The 20,414-nt window shown below is 37.5% G+C and overlaps 1 protein-coding gene across 4 annotated transcripts in view; it reads left to right on the top strand.

Annotated features, from left to right (window-relative positions):
- The window catches only part of NHSL1 (NHS like 1), a 238,000-nt gene that overhangs the window by 166,620 nt on the left and 50,966 nt on the right, over positions 1-20,414 (top strand). For 3 of the 4 annotated variants that reach the window (XM_081293807.1, XM_081293806.1, XM_081293809.1), the window contains exon 2: positions 9,995-10,147. In XM_081293807.1, coding sequence (XP_081149933.1) covers positions 9,995-10,147 — 153 coding nt within the window. Of the gene's footprint in view, positions 1-6,671; positions 6,805-9,994; positions 10,148-20,414 lie in introns of those variants that run through there. The other variant, XM_081293808.1, reaches the window with a different exon arrangement.

Raw genomic sequence — 20,414 nt, 5'->3', positions numbered from 1 at the left:
TTCATCATAAAAATTATTTCAGAAGCAGAAGAAAGAACAGGTCATTGTATCAATGAAGTTTTGAAAATTGATAATTTTAAATGTACTTTTGTGGACTAACATGATTTGTGGGACAATTAAAATAATTCTTTATGAACATCTGTCATCTGGCACAAGTTTTCATTCTATGACATATTTTAAAATTAAAGAGTTACTAAGACTTTTTCAAGGAATGCTTCTTAAAGAAGGTTAATATTTGAACTATTACTTGAAAAATGAATACCTCTACAACATTACCTTTAAAAATACTCTGTGTGTGTGTGTGTGTGTGTGTGTGTGTGTGTGTGTGAAGTAAATGCAGTTTCTATAATCTCTACCACATGTACATTTCATTTCATAACTCAGAATGCTTATATCATGTGATGTTTTCAAATGCTCCCAATGAGCTTGAAAAGCCCAAGAATGAATGAATGTGTGTCTAAGGATTTACAAATTGTATTTCAAGTATGTTAGCCATGCATAAAGATAACAAGTAAATCTAAATTAGTCATGGACAGTCTTCTATTTTAAACTTGAATTTGAAAAATAGTCTAAAACAACAAGAAGTAAAGGCACCATTTACAAATAAGGATGGGCTAAGGAATTTTCTATTTAAGAGCTTTAGCTCTTAAAGATTCTCTGAGCAGTGCTTAAAATCATCATTTAGTACCCAGCCTTGACCATAACTTTGTCATATCTGATTTTTCTTTCCCTTCCTTGTGCTTCCAACTTAGACAAACGTTGTAATCTTTGTTGATTACATATTTCATTCTCAATTTATTTCTGGGTCCTCTATTCTATTTCATGGTCTCTATTTTTATGCCAATATCATGGTGTTTTTGTTACTATTACTCTGAAGTAGATCTTGAGGTCAGGTATTGTGATGCCTCTGTTTTGTCCTTTATTGAACTCGGATGGAACCCAAGGCTTTGTGCATGGGAGGCAAGTGTTCTACCACTAAATTACACCCCAGCCCTTTTTATTATTTATTTCTAGACAGGATCTTGCTTAGGAGCTTGCTAAGTTGCTGAGGTTGGCCTCAAACTTGTGATCTTCTTCCTGCCTCAGCCTCCTAAATTGTTGGGATTACAGGCATGTACCCCTGTGCCCAGCTATGTGGAATAGTTTAAGAAGCATTGATATTAGTTCTTTAAAAGTCTGGTGAAAAGTCAACTTGAATCTATTTAGTCCGGGGCTTTTCTTTGCTGGGAGACTTTGTTACTGCTTCAATCTCATCACTTGCTAATGATCCATTTATGTTTTTTATTTCCTCTTGGTTTAATTTTGGTAACTTATATATGTCTGGAATTTGAGTTTTAGATTTTCCAACTTATTGTCATATAGTTTTTGAAAGTATTCATTAATAATCTGTGGATTTTAATGATAGTAGTCCCTTTTTTCATCTCTATTTATTTGGATCTTTTCTTTTTAAAAAATATTTGTTAGTTGTAGGTGGACACAATGCCTTTATTTTTATTTACTTATTTTTATGTGGTGCTGGGGATCGAACCTAGTGCCTTACCTGTACTAGGTGAGCACTCTACCACTGAGCCATAACCCCAGCCCCTGGATGGTCATTTTCTTTTGATTAGTTAACTAATGGCTTGTCAGTTTTGTTTATCTTATCAAAGAACCAGTTTGTTTCTTTGATACTTTATATTAGTCTCTATTTCATTTAGTTCTGCTTTGATCTGTGTTATTTCTTTCTTTCAACTAATTTTGAGTTCGGTTTATTCTTGTTTTTTTTTTTAAAGACCTTGAGCTGCATTATTAGGTTATTTACTTGTAATCTATATGTTTTTCATGTAGTTATTTGTAGCTATAAACTTCCTTATTCGTATGCTTTGCTGTATCCCATAGGTTCTGGTATGCTGTGTTTCTGTTTTCATTTGATTCTAGGAACTTTTTAATTTCCACGTTTATTTTTTTCAATGACCCTCAGAAACATATTATTCAATCTTCATGTGCTTGTTTAATTTTTATAGTTTCTCTTGTTATTGATTTCTATTCATTCCATTGGGATCTGATAAAACGCAAGAAATTATTTCATTTCTCTTGTGTTTGTTAAGACTTGCTTTATGACTTAATATATATGATCTATTTTTGGAAAAAGTTCCATGTGATGACAAAAAGAATGTATATTCTGCAGCTGTTAGCTGAAATATTCTGCAAATATCTGTTCAGTTTATTTTATCTTTAGTATAATTTAATTCTGCTGTTTCTTTGTTGATTTTCTTTTTGGTCTGGATGATCTATCTCTTGGTGAGTGGGATATTAAAGTTACCCTCTATTATTATGTGGGGGTCTATCTCTCTGTTTATGTCTAGTAGCATTTGTTTTTTTTTTTTAAATTTTGTGCTCTGATATCTGTGCTATTTATTTACAATCACAGAGTGTCAATATGTAGTTTCCTTCCTTTCCTCTTGGCTGATGTTACCTTGAAGCCTGTTTTGTCAGGTTTGAATACAGCTACTCCTGCTTGCTTTAGGATTCCATTTGCTTGAAATATTCTTTCCTCTTTGTTATGGTTTAAATATTAGGTGTCCTCCAAAAGCTCATGTGTGAGGCAATGTAAGAAGGTTTAGAGTTGAAATGACTGGGTTATGAGAGAATTAATCCCCTGGTAGGAATTAACTGAGTGGTAACTGAAGGCAGGTAGGGTGTGTTTGGATGACGTGGGTCTCTGGGGGAGTAGCTTTAGGGTATATATTTTGTATCCAGAAAGTGGAGTCTCTCTGCTTCCTGACATCATGTCCTGGTCCACTTTCCTCTGCCACACTCTTCTGCCATGATTCTCTGCCTCACCTTGAGCCCTGAGGAATGGAGTCAGCCATCTATAGACTTAAGATCTCTAAAATTGAGAACTCCCCAAATGAACTTTTCCTTCTCTAAAAATGATATTGTCAGGTCTTATGGTCACACTGGTGAAAAAAACATCATTCTTTCATTTTCACTCTGTGTATTCCTTTGCCAATGAGAAGAGTTTTCTTTCAGACAGCCTATTGTTGGGTCTTGTTACTTCAATCCAGTCTGTTACAGCTCAAAGAGCAGCCTTAGAAAATACATGTTCCATTGCAACTTTATTATTGGACAATGAAATTTGGATTTTTATGTAATTTTCATGTCATAAAATTCATTATTATTTTAATTTTTTTGACCAATCAAAAACAAGCTGGCTGGATTTCGCCCCAGGGCCATTATTTGCTAACTTCTGTCTTATACTAACAAAATCATTCAAATTTCAAGGGAAATAAATAAAAAGCATAAAACAGAAGTTTAAGGACTAGATCTTTGAACGTTGATAAGAGTTTTCCAGTTCTAGAAAGAACATCATCTGTAGGAAAGGAATTAGCATGCTATTATGTCAGTGAGTAAGGTTTTGAGAGCTGTGTTGTTAGCAGTATATGATTGAAAAAGTAGGTGGAAAAATGAAGAGAGAAAGATCATGGGTACTAACCAGAAGTCCACTGATAACTGCTGAGAACTATTTTTAAAAGAACAATTAGAATTTAACTTCTAGGAAGTAGGAGAGATGTTATGTGTATACAAACTGGAAGCATCAGGTTTGGAGCAATCATTCAAGGATCTAGCAATTGAACTCTGAGACAGTAGAGAAGCCATTTCAGTGTTCAGAAAGCTGATTCCCCTCCACCAAAGCCTGACTCAAGGTTGCTTGAGATTTTACTTATCACTTTAACAAGTACATCTATACCAAATCCAGATACTGTTCCAAAGATGTTGTAATAATAACAACATATTAAGTTCTCATAATAACTTTGTGATATAAATACTATTATTACTTCCATTTTATAGCTGAGCAAATCAAGGCATGGAGAGGCTCCTCCTGTAGGAGTAGCTAGTAACTTGGGTGGAACAGTTACAGAGTTGGGTTGTTTGCTATTATGCTATGCTGTCAAGTTTCCAAGGTCTAGGATATTAGAACTTTTTTTGTTTACTTTTTGTTTCTGATTTTTTTTTTTTTTTGGAGGGGTGGGGGGCTTCTACTCCCACTACATGTCTGGCTAAAGCTTATTAGAAAGTATCATGAAATTACATTTTTCCTATTAAAATGTAAAGTGAGCAACTTAATAAGTACTAGACACTAAGGCATGCAAATTATATGGTAAAGACATTTCCCTGTTCTTATGCCTATACACAGGATATAAAGCAAGAGATGACTGTATTACTGGGAAAAACTTTATAATTAGTAAGCTCTCCCCAAATACAACTTAATACATAATAGTACTAGTGAATATAATTAGTTATTTTGTTTATTACCTGAACACCTGGAGTTACAGGGGCAGGTTGGAATGATGTGTGAAGGACGCCCGTGCCCTAGGGTGCTGGAATGGAAGCTTGCTTCCTGCCCCCATGTTTACCACTGATTGGTGTGTAAACACATAGTGGCATTATCTTTTCACAACCATGGTCACTTACCATCAGGCTTAATCTTGATCAAGAAAGTAAATTGCTCCGCTCTGTGCATGACTCTTATTACAGTTCATTTTCTAAGGGGGAAAGAACACTTCCCTAAGTAGTCCTGGGGGATTTAAAATGGGTCTCCCAGCCTGATAAATATCCTGCCTCTTTGAAATGAGAGCCAGTGGGACTCATTGTAGAGTTTTGTTTTATTGCCATTACCTCCTTCAAATTTTTATTCAAATCTTACCATTTCAGTAATATTTAATTCAGCAACACCAGACCACCTCTCACCTTCAGTCTTTTATCCTGCTCAACTTTCTCTTCTGACCATTGCACCTTCTAATCTACCATGCAATTATAGTTCCATGTCAAATAATGTAAGCTCCATGAAGGCAGGAATCCTACCTATTTTGTTCAGGTATGTATCCCAACTGAATGAAAGCATGGCACTTAGTAGGAGCACAAAATTTATCATTTTAATGAGTGGATTTATTTCATATGTCATTATTGTATACATGAAAATCTGCAGGATTGAGATTCAGGGTTCGTTTTTAATAGGAACAGTTTCTGTTTTCAATTGGAAGAATGCATGGTGACACTTAACCTCAAAACTTTGCAGATGGTGAATAGAAGCATAATAAGCATTTCTGCTCAGAACTCTACTGTCTCTAATGCAGGTGAGCAGAGTGAGGTCACTCTTGCTGATACATTTGTTTTCTAAAGGGGAACTTTGCTCACTAATTTAAGGAACTATATAATCTGATTTACAATCTTAGTTATTACTCAATTGCCATCTGGCAATTTAATTACCTTTAATTAAAACTACGTAAAGGATAAAGAACAAAAGTTGGAAGTCTATGATAACTATGTATGGTAATATAATAAGTGCATTTCCTATGTTTGGTTTGCTTTTATTGTTAAAAAAGTAAGGTTAAGGGCATAAAAAGATTCAAAGTGGCATCATTCCAAAGCTTTCCCCGGAGGAAACCCCTTATATAAGTTTTATTCTTTGACTAAGAGCCTTTGTTATAAACTAAATGTTTTGAATTAGTGGATTATTACATTTTTCCATTCAGTTACAAGTCTGACCCAAAGCTATAAAATAAGTGAGCAAAATTGTTTCAAAACTGTTTTGCTGGGGTATGTGAGGAGGATTTTTCCCATTGTTTCTTATTTCATAATCAATATCCTTTTTGTTGCTATCCCTTTCCTCTTGGAATATTTCTCAAACGCCTACCTATCCCCCAATTCTGATTCCTCCCCCTGTTTGTTTCCCTAGTTCTCTGTGATTGACAGCAAATGGGCAGAAGAACCAGAATTCAATATATTCAGGTTAAAGAGTAACCCAAACCACCAAGCTTGTTTGCGACTGCTACCAAGAGGAGGAGTGGTTATAGAACTGTGAAAACTAGGTGCTTAGATGATAATTATACTTAAAGAAGAGCTGGAAATTTTTAAGGTACTTCATCTAATTTCTCCATTGGAGTTAGAAGGTTATAAGCCCCACCCTCCACCCTCTTAGAGTTGTTTCAACTAGCTGCAAATAAGATTGCACTTTGGAAAGGCTATACTGATTCTTAGTCCCTGGCCAAGAAGGGTGAGAAGAAGGGGCATCTTTATTTGCTTAAAAATGCAACCAAGCTGTCTTTTGTAGCTCCTTGGTGATTCTAAAGTTTTTCTGCTTCTGAATGTTCCTTTGGTAAGAGGGACAGAGCCTAGGGGCGTGGTCAGGAAACAATAGTTTGGTTCTTTTATTTCCCTGTATCTGTTTAAATCCTATACACCCAGAATTAACTGGAGAGTCAAGGAATCATCGTCGTGGAATTGCTCCTGTAGAAAGATCTGGGTTGTTCATAGTGGCCTAGTAAAATTGGGGACATGATTTGTTTCATCTTGACTTCCATAGAGGAAAATCTGTAGTGTTTTTGTGGACTCCAGGGAGGAGAAACTTCTGATGTGTGGAGAGGAAATGGAATGAATGAGCGCCGAGGCAGAAAGCCTGATGTGGCTATCATGCAAATAAGATCCGTGATTGGCTTTCTCTTTCCCAGCCTGTTGTCACTGGCTGCTCCCAGCCTTAAAGATTAGGTTTCACTGGGAGTTTTTCAGGTTCAAGGACTATTAATGGTTTGTAACTGCTTAACAATAAACTCAACCTCAGAGTTACAACACCCCGGGCAGTTGGATGAGAGACCTTGGAGGAAGAAAGTTCGAATCTAGAGCAGAAGAGTGCAGCTTGCCACCTGCCTGCTGGACTGAGCTTTTAATGTGACTTAAATTTCTAAACCTCATGTAGGCGCCTGGAAATGGTGGTGTTCATTAATGCAAAGATTAAGTCTTTCATTAAACTTTTTAAGAAGAAAAGTAAGTAATTCCTTTTCGCCACTATTTATTGTGTGTGTGCTTTTGTGTTTTGTGTGCTCCTTCGTCCTTTTGAGTGACAGGAATCAGAATGGGAAATAGTGTAACTGGTATAAGTTACTCCATACCAAGTTGTTCAAAGAGCTCAGACTGTTGTAACTCTAGGATTGCATTTATGATTGGAATTTTAAGTGACTCCATTTCTTTTGTACTTCTCAAAAGCATTCCTTTAAAAAAAGGGAAAAATCTTTGTATTTACTTTGTTTTCTTTGGTATTCGGTGTCTGATTTTTGATTCTGTGGCTGGATGAGCAGCTGACGTAAGGGATCCTCTGTGTAATGTGTCACATACTTTTGGTGGGAATGATCCTCTAAAGCTCCCTGTCACTCTCTGTTAGGTATTTACAAGCTCAAGAACAAACTGTCTAGACTGATGAGTGATTGTGTAAAGTACAGAGCTTTTGTCCTTGCTTTTTGTTTAAATTTCGTTAAGCCAGGTGCCTTTTGAAAATGTAAATTTTACAACCACACCGTCTTGTTTTTACCTGGTTATGGGTTTATTTCAATTTAATATAGTTTTTGGAAACTAGATAAATGCATGGGTTGGGGAACTGGTAAGAGAAGCTCTGGAGAAAGCAACAAAGAATAGCACACTGGGCTCATTTTCTGTGTGTCTTGCCCCAAGGCTGTCTTTGGAAGGACTGATAACAATCTGCTCTGGCAAGAGGGAGTTGCACCAGCCAAGAGACAACTGCTCTTTCAGAGGAGCCAGTTGGTAGCTGTGCATTAGGGCTGATGGTGCGATTACACGGACTCAGATGCCATTATTTGGATTTGATTTATAATTGGCAAAATCTCCATGTCTTCCAGCTATGAAGTATTGCAGTTAAAAAAAAATAAGTATTGCAGTTAAAAAAAATAAGTGGATGTTAGCACAAAACATTGTAATGGACTCTGGATATAATTTGGGGGACCTACAACCAGTTTGGCATTGTGCTAGACTTTCTGTAATGTACATGAGAATGAAGTCATGTCTTTGTGGGTTTTGGGTATTAAGACTGATGGTTATATGGACCATGCAAAACATTGTTCAATCAGATTTCATGAAATATTTACTAATTTATATACCATTTTCATCAAACTGTATAAGCAAACAACAGACAGGAATATTGTTTTAACTTGATGTCTAGTTCTCAATGTTAATCGCCTACTTTGCAATTTATGAAGAAAGTAGAATCCTATAAAAGAAGAATCATGGCTGGGCGTGGTGACGCACACCAGTAATCCCAGCAGCTCAGGTGGCAGAGGCAGGAGGATCTCGAGTTCAAAGCTAGCCTCAGCAATTTAGCAAGGCTCTAAGCAACTCAGTGAGACCCTGTCTCTAATAATATACAAAATAGAACTGAGGATGTGGCTCAGTGGTCGAGTGCCTCTGAGTTCATTCCCCGGTACATCCCCAAAAGAAAGAAAGAATGAATCATTCTTTTCAGACTCACCTGATTTTATTATTTAGTAGCTATAGGAAAGATGGTGTATGGGGTCCCACCTGAATTGTGGCTGAAGTTTCCTGGGTCTAAGGAAGGCACAATTCCTTCTTGGTGGTGACACTGAAGTTAAGGGCTCCTTCAGAATGACATTCATTGTTCCGATCGCAACCACTCTTTACATGAGTTGTCTTGTGAAGTAAGAGCTTTACATAATTAGTTCATTTATAATTGTGCTGTGAGGTATGTTTAATTAATTTTATATGTTTAAAGTTTATATATTATGGTTTGGGGAAAATTTTATATGTTCAAATAGATGTAATAGTCCATGCATGCCTTTTCACTTTACCATGAGAATCTGTTTCTTGATCTAGTTTCTGGTACATGTTATGTGGTAGAAAAGGGTATTTGCAGTGGGAACCGCAGGCGAGAGTCTCAGAGTCAGGGAAGACTTGTCTCTGATTCATAAGTTCAGAGTCTGCTGGATTTACAGGAGTTCGACCTATCATCACCAGCAAATGCTGCAGTACAGAGGCTTTCTCTATTTTTTTTTCCTCTATTTTCTCCTGTGCCTGAGTCATGTGGTGGATATACAGAAAGTATTTAACATCAAGTTAAAACAATATGCCTGTCTGCTAATAAATTTGTTTGTGTGCTGTTAGCTTCATTTGGGGCTTTACTTGTACTCCAGCTTAGGTTATTTTGAAACAAGGAAGTCCCAAGCCCTAGGGGAATTAAAGGAAAATTATTTTAGAGATTTATCCTGGTCTCTGGAAACCTGTTATTTTCTCCTAGTGTTTTGGACTTTTTTTGTGTGTGTTGGGAATATTAAATTGAATTGTGTTGGAAAAAGTCAACTGCACTGTTTTTTTAAAATTTTTAATATGAAAGCATTCCATGAAAGCAAGAAATAAGAGGAAAATTTTATAGCACAAATGGATTCCCATGTCTATTAGATATGCCACTAAATGTACTAAATTGAATGTTTATGCAAATCTTTAAGAGAATTGAGTTTATAACAGTGATGTTTTAAAATAATGCTATGGATGGGAAAGATTTAGTCCTAACCTCCTGGTATGAAATTTGTTTCTGTCAGGACAATCTAATTTAATGATGCAGTGACATTATACAATTGAATAACTCATGTTTGTTGTGGTGGAGTTAAGTAGGAAATTGAGATCTCGGACAATGTTGTCATTCATTTTGGTCTAACATGGAGTAAAAGGAGGACCTGAATTGCTGGGGAGCAGTCAGCTGTGCACACAATTATTCTAGGAAAGCATTGTGTGCAGGATGGGCGGTGTCAGTCTTTTCTTTACCAGCAGAGCACAGGGGCAAGACTTCTGCAGTCTCCATCTCCGTCACATTTTGCTCTGTTTCTCCTTGCTGTTCCTTAGCTATGTAGTAGAAACCAAAACCACCTGCTCTCCCTTCCTCCTCTCTTTTTCTGGTTCCAGGGATTGAACCTAGGGGTGCTTAACCACTGAGCCACACTCCAGCCCTGTAGAGATGGGGTCACTAAGTTGCTTAGGGCCTCACTAAGTTGCTGAGGCTGGCCTTGAACTTGAAATCCTCTTGCCTCAGCCTCCCAAGCCACTGGGATTACAGGCATGTGCCACCGTGCCTGGCAAAAGCTTATCTTAGTGTAACAAATTTGGGACCAATGAAGCTTAACTTAACACCTGACTTTTTCTGTCTTTCTTTCTGTAGCGGTTTCCAACCTAGATGAGGAGAGTCGATGGACAGTCCACTATACTGCTCCATGGCACCAGCAGGAGAATGTGTTCCTTCCCACCACAAGACCCCCTTGTGTTGAGGACTTACACCGCCAAGCCAAGCTCAACCTCAAATCAGTATTGAGGGGTAAGATGGCATTTTTCTGTAAGCTTGTTATTCATGAATTACTGTTAGGATTGAGAATATGAATTTAATTGCTATTTATCTGTAAAAGAAGATCTGTTTACACCGAATGTGTAATAATATTCCTTATCTTCATGAATACAGTTCAGTACATGCCAGAAAAATGTTCTGGTACCTGGAGAAACTTGCCTGTTTATAGATATGCAAATCTATCTTCAAAGAACCCACTCCTGCTAAAAAAAAAAAAAAAAAAAAAAATCTGTTTATCATGTTTAAACTACCAGCACTAATCTAATCCAAATAAACCCCTACTGATTTGGGAAATTTTGCCATTGCCTTTAAAAAACCATTAACAAATTTTAGCGAATATGTGTTTGAGCGGTAGAGCAAAAGCAGATGGGCAAGATACACTGTGTTCTGGAGATGAGGAAAGTGCATACTTATTGCTAGTATAAAACTCACTTTTACTTTAACTTATTGTTGATGTTGAAAAGTGTTGCTATGTGGTCAGGAGGGAATTCCAGAAATGAGGAAGGGAGGTAGTTCTTCAAAGAGTACAGGAACTTCTTATAAACTTGAGAGACGCTATAAAATAACAGGCCAAAGTTCTTATCCTACCGGGTTTTCCTACAGATTTGTTCTACCATGCAATATTTGGGACATAAGTATAAAAAAGAAGTATTCATTTGTCTGAAATTTAATTAAAATTTAATTAAACAAGGCATCTTGAATTCTATCCAAGGTGAAAGACTTAAATCTGGGAGAAACTTTGTTATTTATTCAGGGAAAATGTAGCACAAGGACTACTCTAGAATATTTACTTATATATCTGTTTATTTTATTTTATTTTAACATGCACACACATTTTATTTATCAATTAAAAAAAAAGAAAATTTGAACAAAAACGAAGTGCAAAGGTTATCAGTTTGGTATATCAGTCATTTACTAAATGATATATTTTTTTTCTTTTTGTGGTACTGGGGATTGAATGTAGTACTGGGAAGCTTTAATACCAAGCTACATATGTAGCCTTTTTGATTTTCTATTTGAATTGCTCAGACTGGCCTTGAATTTGTGATCCTGATCCTCTTGCCTCAGCCTCTAAATTGCTGGGATTACAGGCATGCACCACTGCACCAAGCAAATTATTCATTCTTCAATAACTACCACTATAATTACTAGCTAATATTTATTAAACAATTATAATGCCAGGTATTATGCTCATTGCATGTATTATCCCACTTAATCCTCTCATTAATCCTACTACTTTTTTTTACTACACCCAGATGAAACAGAGACACAAAGATTAGAAACTTCCCCAAGTCCTTGAAGTTAGCTGTAGAACCAGGATTTAAACTTAGGGAAGTCTGAGGCTATAGAAGTGATTCATATTTATTGCTGATACACTAAACCATCTTTAACAACTCTGGGTTGGAAATCTGTTTTTCTGGTAGAAATGCAGAATGCAAAGTTGCAATTCCAGCTCTCAAGGACTGTATATTTGTATCTACAGTGCAAATCATGATATGAAAAATACAGGATATGTGCCAAATTTTGCTAAATGGAAATTGAAGAAAACAGATAATATCTGCTTGGATAAAGGTGAAACAGTTATCAAGAGTCACCATGGATTTGGTATTCTGAGCAGAACTAAACAAACATTTTGGACCACACCTGTTTTTCTTCCATTAGTATTTTATGACAGCTTGTCTCACGTATCTTCCAATAGTAGCTTGCAGCCTACAGTTTTAGCATTGGTCGATGCAGAAGTGAGGGCATTATTGGCATCCCCTTTTCATTTAAGCCGAGTAATCTGTGTGTTGAGCTTACATGAAAACAGTGGCATCAGTTTAGCCCACTTGTATGACCTTGGGGTGGTACATAGAACTTCTTTGCCTTCATGGTATCAATTGCCTTATGTACCTAAATCTAACCAAAATTTGTTCAAGATCCCTTCAGTTCCCAGCTATTTATCCTTTATAAATATCAGCAAGAAACTTCTCTATTTATAGCTCACCTTCCCCCACCAAATAATTAATAAGAATGTTAAATGGCACTGTTCCCAGGACAAACCCCCGAGGCAATGCCTTGTTCATAATTCTCTGCCCAGATCCTGAGTGGCAGAGCACTGCATGGACTGGTTTGTAGAAAACGCATGCGTGAAGGTATGTGTGAGTTTGAATATTCAGACTCAACTGCTTTTTGATCACTCTCCAGGAAATTGTGCTTCACTGCTTGGTTCATGCATTTTCAATTTCCAGATCAGGATTCTTTTTTTTTTTTTCCCTTAGAAGATTAAACATCTGTATACAGAAATTTTTCTGCTTTAGTGTTCTTTTAAGTGTGTTTCCATGTGAAATATCACTACTGGTTTTACCTAAACTTGAATTTTACTTACAAATTTTTTTAGTTGTAGATGACACAATACCTTTATTTTATTTATTTTATTTTATTTTTTGTATTGCTGAGAATAGAACCCAGGGCCTCCCTCACACATGAGAGACAAACACTCTACCACTGAGCCAAAACCCCAACCCTTGAATTTTCTTTTGAAAAGATAAATGCTTATGTAATTGTTTTATTGCCCGAAAAGTGTTCATCAAAGAGATATTCTATTAATTAAATAACTTTAGAAAATTCTTGGAGCTCAATTTCTCTCTCTCTCTCTCTCTCTCTCAGGGATGAAATTCAATAGCACTCTACCTCTGAGCTACATCCCCAGCCCTTTTTTTTTTTTTTTTTTTTTTTTTTTTGAGACAGGGTCTCACTAAGTTGTCATGCTGGGCTTGAACTCATGATTCTCCTACCTCAACCTCCTGAGTTGCTTTTTGGAATTCAACTTTTAAAGTCTGAATTGGAACCTCCTTGGAGGTTAAATAATTTTACCAACAGTAATTAGGACAGATGAAATGAGAAAGAACCTCTGAGTTCTTTTGTTCTTCATTATTTATTTTTAAATATGTTTAATCACATGTGCAGAACTCCATGGACCACTTCCCCAGTATTATCCTAACAACCTGAAATAAACACAACAAGAGTGCAGAGTGTCTGTTGCCTCCTTACCAGTGGAGAGGAAAAAAACAAAAACAAAAAAAAAACAAAACCAAAAAACAGTTCCTGAATATTCTTGATTATGTGTAATGTTAAAGCTTGATATTATATAGATTATCAGTCTAAGTTAATTCAACCTCAGTGTTCTTTACTTAAAAATATAGAAAGGTAGCTAAGTATGCCCTGTGCATAATCTATTTATTCATCACTGTTATCTTTGCCATAATTTTTTTTTAGGGGATTGGGGGATACCAAGGATTGAACTCAGAGACATTTAACCAACTGAGCCACTGTGATTACAGGCGTGAGCCACCATGTCCAGCCCTTGTCCATAATTTTAAGGAAGGAATAGCATTCTTTAATGTTGAACAGCTGGGGACTTTTTCATTAAATGTTTGTTATGTAAATTATTCTGTCAGTTTTTATGGGAAACCAGGCTCTAATCTTAAGGACCACAAAATGCATGGGGAAACGGTACAGTGAGTACTAATTAATAACTAAATATAAGCATACACTTCTCTCTCTTTTTTTTTTTAAGTAAGTAAGATATACTTCTTAAAGTAATATGGAAATACATAGTAGTCATAGTAGTCAATTGAGTGACTGAAGAAGGCACAGATTTGCTGGAAAATGTTTTTTGAAAAAAACTAAGTTAATACCTGTAGGCAGATAATAGAACAATTTAATCGGTATTTGAGTATCAATTTTGTGCTATATAAGGAGTTTTAAAATGGACTGATAAGGTTTCCCAGCTTTAAAGGGCTGAGCTTGCTATCTTGCATAAACAGCAGTGATGTAAGGAGGTATGCCTGAAACATGGGGATAGAGGGAGAACTGGAAAAGCACTCGGAGACCCTACTCCCCTCCTTATTTACCCACCCACATACGCAGAGATGATGGTCTTCACAGATGTGTAATATGGCATGAGATGTTCTCTCCTTCACCATCCTCCAAATGTAACAGTGATCTTTTGTGTTTGTTGTTGAACAGGTTCTGGAGAACTTGATAAAATTTGATGGTCACCAAGAGAGGTGCTGGGTCCAGTGCTCACGTAGTGTCTTTTATCCTTGGCCACACTTTCCACCTTAATTAACGCAGGTATATGACCTTACTATCTAGAGCTGGTAGTCCAAGTTATCAGTGTTAAATACACTTTGGGGGGTATGGCTGGGACCAGCATCAATGCAGAGTGAGATGGTCTCACATTAAAGGGACCCCCACATACATACAACTCAAATATTCAAGAAATGAAAAGATGAAGAAAGAGTAGGTAGAATCAATGAGAAACCGAAGATGACATTCCAAGGCTCAATCAGGATTATCTATCCAAGGAAATTCAGTCTCGGTAGAAGTGCAGGGAAATAGACCACATCCAGAATGAAAAAGCTAACCACATCACAGGCAACTCCAGAAGCTTTCTGGTCAGGCAGAACAGATGTCACAGAAAAGCTATATTTCCATTCCCCACACAAGAATGCCCCGTTTGAAATTGGTGGGTTTCCTTGCTAGGGGAGGAATAAAAATGAGGATACTGCCTAATAATTATTTTAACATAATTCTAGGTGACTTCTCATTTCCTCCAACACAGCATATTCAGTAGAATAAAGGGATTAGGATGGGGAAAGTGGAGAGTCACAGAGAGAAAAACACTACTCATTGTGGTCATTAGCTCAACAGTCAAATTGGGAATGAATTTGCTGACTAATGTATTAACACATACTGGCAAGAAGAGTTTTTTCCCCATGCCCTGATATTAAATACCAAAGACAATCTCATTTATGTAAAAGGGTTTGTTTTTTTTTTTAAAGGCCATTTTGATTAACATTTTCTTCTATGGTTAATTCCTATTAAAGAGGCAGAAAATCTCCAAAAAGTCTTGAGAATTAAATATTAATACTTTAGCCATTGGATCAACTATTAGCTTTGGTTTTCATTGCATGCCATGGAAAATTTACTATTAAAATGTCATGAATCATGGCAGAAAGCTCGTTTTTAGCATTTCTTCTCTTCACACATCCAAATTAATGCAAGAAGACTTAGAGAACTAAATCTGACTTAAATGAAGGTGGAAGCTTTCTGGGACCCATGATTAATGTGAGCGTGCTAACAGTTTGCAAGTTCCAGCTGAGCGCCACCACAGCACAGCCAAATTGGAGGCGATCTCATTTCACATTAGAATTAAAAAGCCCTATCACAGGCAGTGGAGGAGATTACCAAGGTCACTCAATATCAAATAGCCTGTACACAGGCAAACCAGGGCCCAGTGAAGGTGAGTGCTCCTGATGTGTGTACCTGGCTGGCCCACTGTCATCTCAGACCTCAGGGCCCTGAGAAGCCTTGTCTGCTGCTCTCAAGTCTTGGCTTTTTTGATTTGTTAGAGATTTTAGGTAATGATTTACTTCTAATGAAGAATTCGAATTTAAGTGTGGGGAGGAGTGTTGATTAAAAACAGTATTTTGCTATTTGGTTCAACAAGACATCTGGCTCTTAATGAAGAGTTTATTTCTGGAGATGGATCCTATCATCCATGAAGAATTAATTCAGCATCTTAATAAATTTCCTGAGGAAATCTACCCTATTATCTCCATAATTGAACTCTTCCTGAACTTTCTTGGAAATACTAATGATGATAAATAATCTTTTCTATCTAGGTATTTATCTGTACAGCTTTTAGCTGTACTGAGATAACCCCAATTAAGGTGGAAAAGAGAATCAAGAACTAGGTATGGGCTCAATGAAAGATTTGGAGATTGTTTCGTTATAGCTTCTGGGCCTCATTTGACAATTCTAAGCATAGTAAAGGCTGAGATAAAGACATCATTTTTAAGTCTCCATCCTCAAAAAGTCCAACTTGAGAGAGAAAGAGAGAGAAACAATTTCTCACAGTGTGCTTAACAGACAGTTTAGGCGCTGTGTCTGTATACACTCCTGCCTGAATTCGTTCACAGAACATCTGTTGTTGGTAGCAGAAATGTTCTCTTCTCACAGCTCTTTCTTGAAGAAACACATTTTAGCAGGTCAGCATTCTCTGGGGCTCTAGAATTAGAAGTGCAAATGTGGGGAGGAGTGTGAATTTGGACTCTGTTCATTTAAAGTCAGGGGGTTATGTTTATCATATCCAGAAGGAAAGGAATTGAAGATTTACAGCGTGAAAAGTGATTGCTTATACCAATGATTCAAGCCACTGTGTGTGTACACGTGCCAACCAGTTCAATGTTAAAGAACCAAAGACCTTTCTTAAAATCCTGGCCTGGGTTTCCAGGTTCAACCAAGTTTCTGACAGTTCCTGACACCTTCCTTGAGGGGGTGACTGCATTGACTTTGCATTGTTACAAAGGTGTCTCTTCCCATTGACCTAGACAAATAAGTTCTCCTTGGAAGAGCTGGTGGGCTTCTCTCTGGATTTGGTGAGGAGTTGTGGGTATCTTTCTGCCTTGTCCACATGGCCCCTGAGATATCAAAGCCTTTCACTAGATTCTCACTCCAGAAGTCCTGTGGTACTTCAAGGGCTGTCCAACAGCTGCCTTTACATATACGGCTTGTGGACATTAGTTAAGAGCTCTCTCTCTCCTAGAATGATGCCTCTGCCCACCACCTCTGATGGGCTCGAGGTGAGCATCTGTCCACCTGTGCCCATCACATGGAATTCTTTATCTTTTTCTTTTCTGTTACTTTAAAAAAAAAAAAGCATGACATTATCATAGATAAGTATATAAAACATATACAACTTGACAAATAATTGTAATACAAACTTCTATATAACTCTTTCCTAGATTAAAAAAAAAATAGAACATGATCCAAACACTAGGACCTTCCTGTTCTTGTTTCTAATAGGAAAAGTCCAATTTAACAAAAAAAGTGCTTGGATCATGTGAAGATTCCAATTCTGCTTCTGTTATAGACTTGGTGTATATTATTTCAGTTTTAGTTAATTTTCAGATTGTTTTTTCAACAATAGGAATTTATTTTTTTATCTATGAAGTTCATAATATTTATATTCATGGGAATAAAATGAGTCTCCATATGTAAAGTATCCCCTTATTTTTCCACATGGAAAGATAGGTGCATCTTAATTTAAGTATGATGACATACAGAGGTAGTTGTTAGACCTCAGCTCTCTTTCCCAAATGTCCATCATAATTGAGTTGGTATTTTCCCATTATTCACTGTGGGGAGGAGGGAGAAAGAAACAGAACAGGAATAACCAGAGAAGACTGTGACCATCGCAGACTTGACACTCAGTTCCCCACATGAGCAAGATGCCTCCTTCCCTGCTCCCAGCAGCCTCTCAAAGACACCTAGAATGTGAGAGCTTGAAGGAACTTGTCAGTCCCCTGCTCAGTCTCCCTTTGCATTCTGTACAGAGGCAAACCAGGGCCCAGTGAAGGTGAGTGCTCCTGATGTGTGTACCTGGCTGGCCCACTGTCATCTCAGACCTCAGGGCCCTGAGAAGCCTTGTCTGCTGCTCTCAAGTTTCTGAACATTCACTTGAGACAGAGCTCACCCTGGGAATTTAATGGTCCAAAGCAGATCTGGTTTCTTTAGCTGGTTCATTTAGGAAATTCAGATTAGCTCACTGTTGCCTAGAGGTAGTAGCCTCAAAGTTGCTCCTGAAATCTTCTCTTCACTCATCCCTGATTTCATTAACATTCAGATTAGTCTAAAAGAAATAAGGAAAGGAAACATTTGTGATGTCCTGTGTGATTGTTTCATCTTAATGGCATTTGGTGCTTATTTGTAGGGTTATAATGGGCCATTAGTACCTCAATGGACTTTAAAACAATAAAAGAGGCACAGGTTACAAGGAAAAGAAAGATAAAAAGCATTGCATATAATATACCAATGATCTATCCTGAGTTAGCACTTCACCTAGTTTATTACTTCCTGAAGAGGACTTCAATAGGATTCATATAAAAGGAGAGAGTGATATACGACTTGCTAAAGAAACATTATGTGAATTTTTTTACAATCAAGAAACATTAAATTACTTACACTCATTTGTTTATTGTTTTAAATCATTTGTATTTGAAACAAAAGTAGGCATAGCATTGGAGATGGGAGAGTGGAAATTATTTTGAAAAGCTAACAAACAGAGGTAGGAAATATAAAGTCTCATTTTCTTAAACCACAGCAGCCTTATATTCTGTTGTCATTAAGTATTCAGAAGCTGGGGCAGGAGACCAAAATTTGGAATGCATTGTTGTTCATACACAGCTGTGGGACATTGAGGATCACGTCTCATCTTCACACTTGGCTTCCTTCTCTGGAAAACAATTTACGAACTCCTTGTTCCCTTCTAAGCTCTAAAATTCTGATTGGTCTCTTGATGTTTTACTATTTAAGGGTGACATAAATCAAGTTTATTGACACAGAGATATAATTGACTGCCAAGCATAAGTCCTGATAGTCTGAGTTGTCTAAAATCAAGTTTGTGTTGACATAAAAATTTCTGAGCATGTATTGCAAGTGAGTCATTGGGCTGAATATTGCACTGGAGTCAAAGACAATGATTTTGAAGCTTTCCTCCAGCAGCACAGAGCTAGCAGAGAGATTAGATGTATGTATAATAGCTTATGTACAGGGTTGATGAGGGTGACATTATTGAGCCTCACCCCACCCCTGGGTGTTGTCTTGAAAACATAAACTTAATCATGCTTCTCCTTAGTTTAAAATTTTTTTCTAGCTCCCTTTCACCAGCAGGTTAAAACCTAAGATCTTTAGTATCTGAGAACCTTCATGAACTGGCCCCTGCTTTGTCTTGCCTTCCCTGTGGAATCCCCCTTTGTCTCCACCCAGTTCCTTGCCTTGTGCCTTCACATGTAAGAATGATGTCCTTCAACTGGAGTGCTGGCTTGCCTTGTCCTTTTCTCGCCACAGTGTGTCCCAGACTATTCCCTCTCCCTTTAGAACCACTGCTTTTCCGACCTGGTCAACTCCAACTCATGCTCTGCAGGTTATCCTATGGGTGGGTGCCTGAGTCCCCGCAAAGCTCCTGGGCTCCCCTCACAGCCCTACTATACACAGCCCTACAGAACCTCATGCCCTCTATTAAACAGCCTGTGGTCCTCCACGTATTGCATTTCCAGACTTATCTCCCTGCGTGACAGCAAGGCCCTTGGGAGCAGGACCTTGCCTTTTCACTTGTGTGGCCCCAGCGCAGTCCAGTGCCTGGGAATGTAAATACTGTTGGTGTTGGTGGAGGTCTTGAAGACATTTGGAAAAGCCATCCAGAACTCAGGAGAAAGATGAGTCAAAGCTAAGGAGCAGCCAGTGGGAATGTGGGAGGGACAGAGTGAGGATGGGGAGAGCACAAGGCAGAGCAGTGAGGACTGAGCCCAGAGGCCTTTGTCCTAGGGGCTGGGAAGGAGATGTTGGTAAGAGAGCAGTTGGGGAAGAAGAAAGTCATCTGGGACAAAGCAGTCATCCTGACGCTTAAGGATGGGAAGAGTCAGTAAAAGAGGTTGTTGAATTTGTCCTCAGGTGGCCAGCCATTGGTGACCTTTGAAAGGGTGGTTGAAAGGCAGTTCACTAACTTGGGGGCAACGTAGAGGATCACAGATTGAGACTTCTGTCGTCTTAGGGAATTTGGAGAAATGTGGCCTCCACTCTATTGTTAGTTCTTTGGTAAAAAGCATGACTTCATTTGGTGTGGTTCTGGAGCAGGACTTCTGAATTTAATGAGTCTGACTTTTCAAAGATGAATGATAATATAATGGAAGGTTTTATTTTTTATATGTTTGGTATTTATTAGACTTGGAATTTTTGTCCCTAGGGATGGTTGCCCAAGCCAGTGAAACAAGAGATTAAATCCCCTGCTGAAATAAAGAGACGAGCAATGACTAAAATAAGAGATTAACAGAATGGAAATTATAAACAAAAGGGCTATTTAACTTCTGTTGTATTTGATGGTTTACCAACACTTCTCCAAGTTTTGAAAGAAGTGCTCTCCTCCTGTGTAGTTAAGCCATAGAGGGAAGTCAGGTGCAGGAGCAACAGGAAAATGAACAATCATTGCTTTCTTAGATAGGTAAAGAGACTTTTTTTTTTTTTTTAATGGTAACCAACACAAAAAAGATAGAATAGCAAAGACAGTCATCCAAATGAGCCAGGTCTTAACAAAGCACTGTGGATTGTTTAAACAAAGGCTTTTTGTTTTGTTTTTGTGTCTATAGCCAGTCTGCTGTCTCAGCAATTCTATTTTAACTCCTGATAAAGTAAC

This window comes from Spermophilus citellus, assembly GCF_964194105.1.
Source record: "Spermophilus citellus genome assembly, chromosome: 5".
NCBI lineage: Eukaryota > Metazoa > Chordata > Mammalia > Rodentia > Sciuridae > Spermophilus > Spermophilus citellus.
This window is presented reverse-complemented; position numbering and strand designations above follow the sequence as displayed.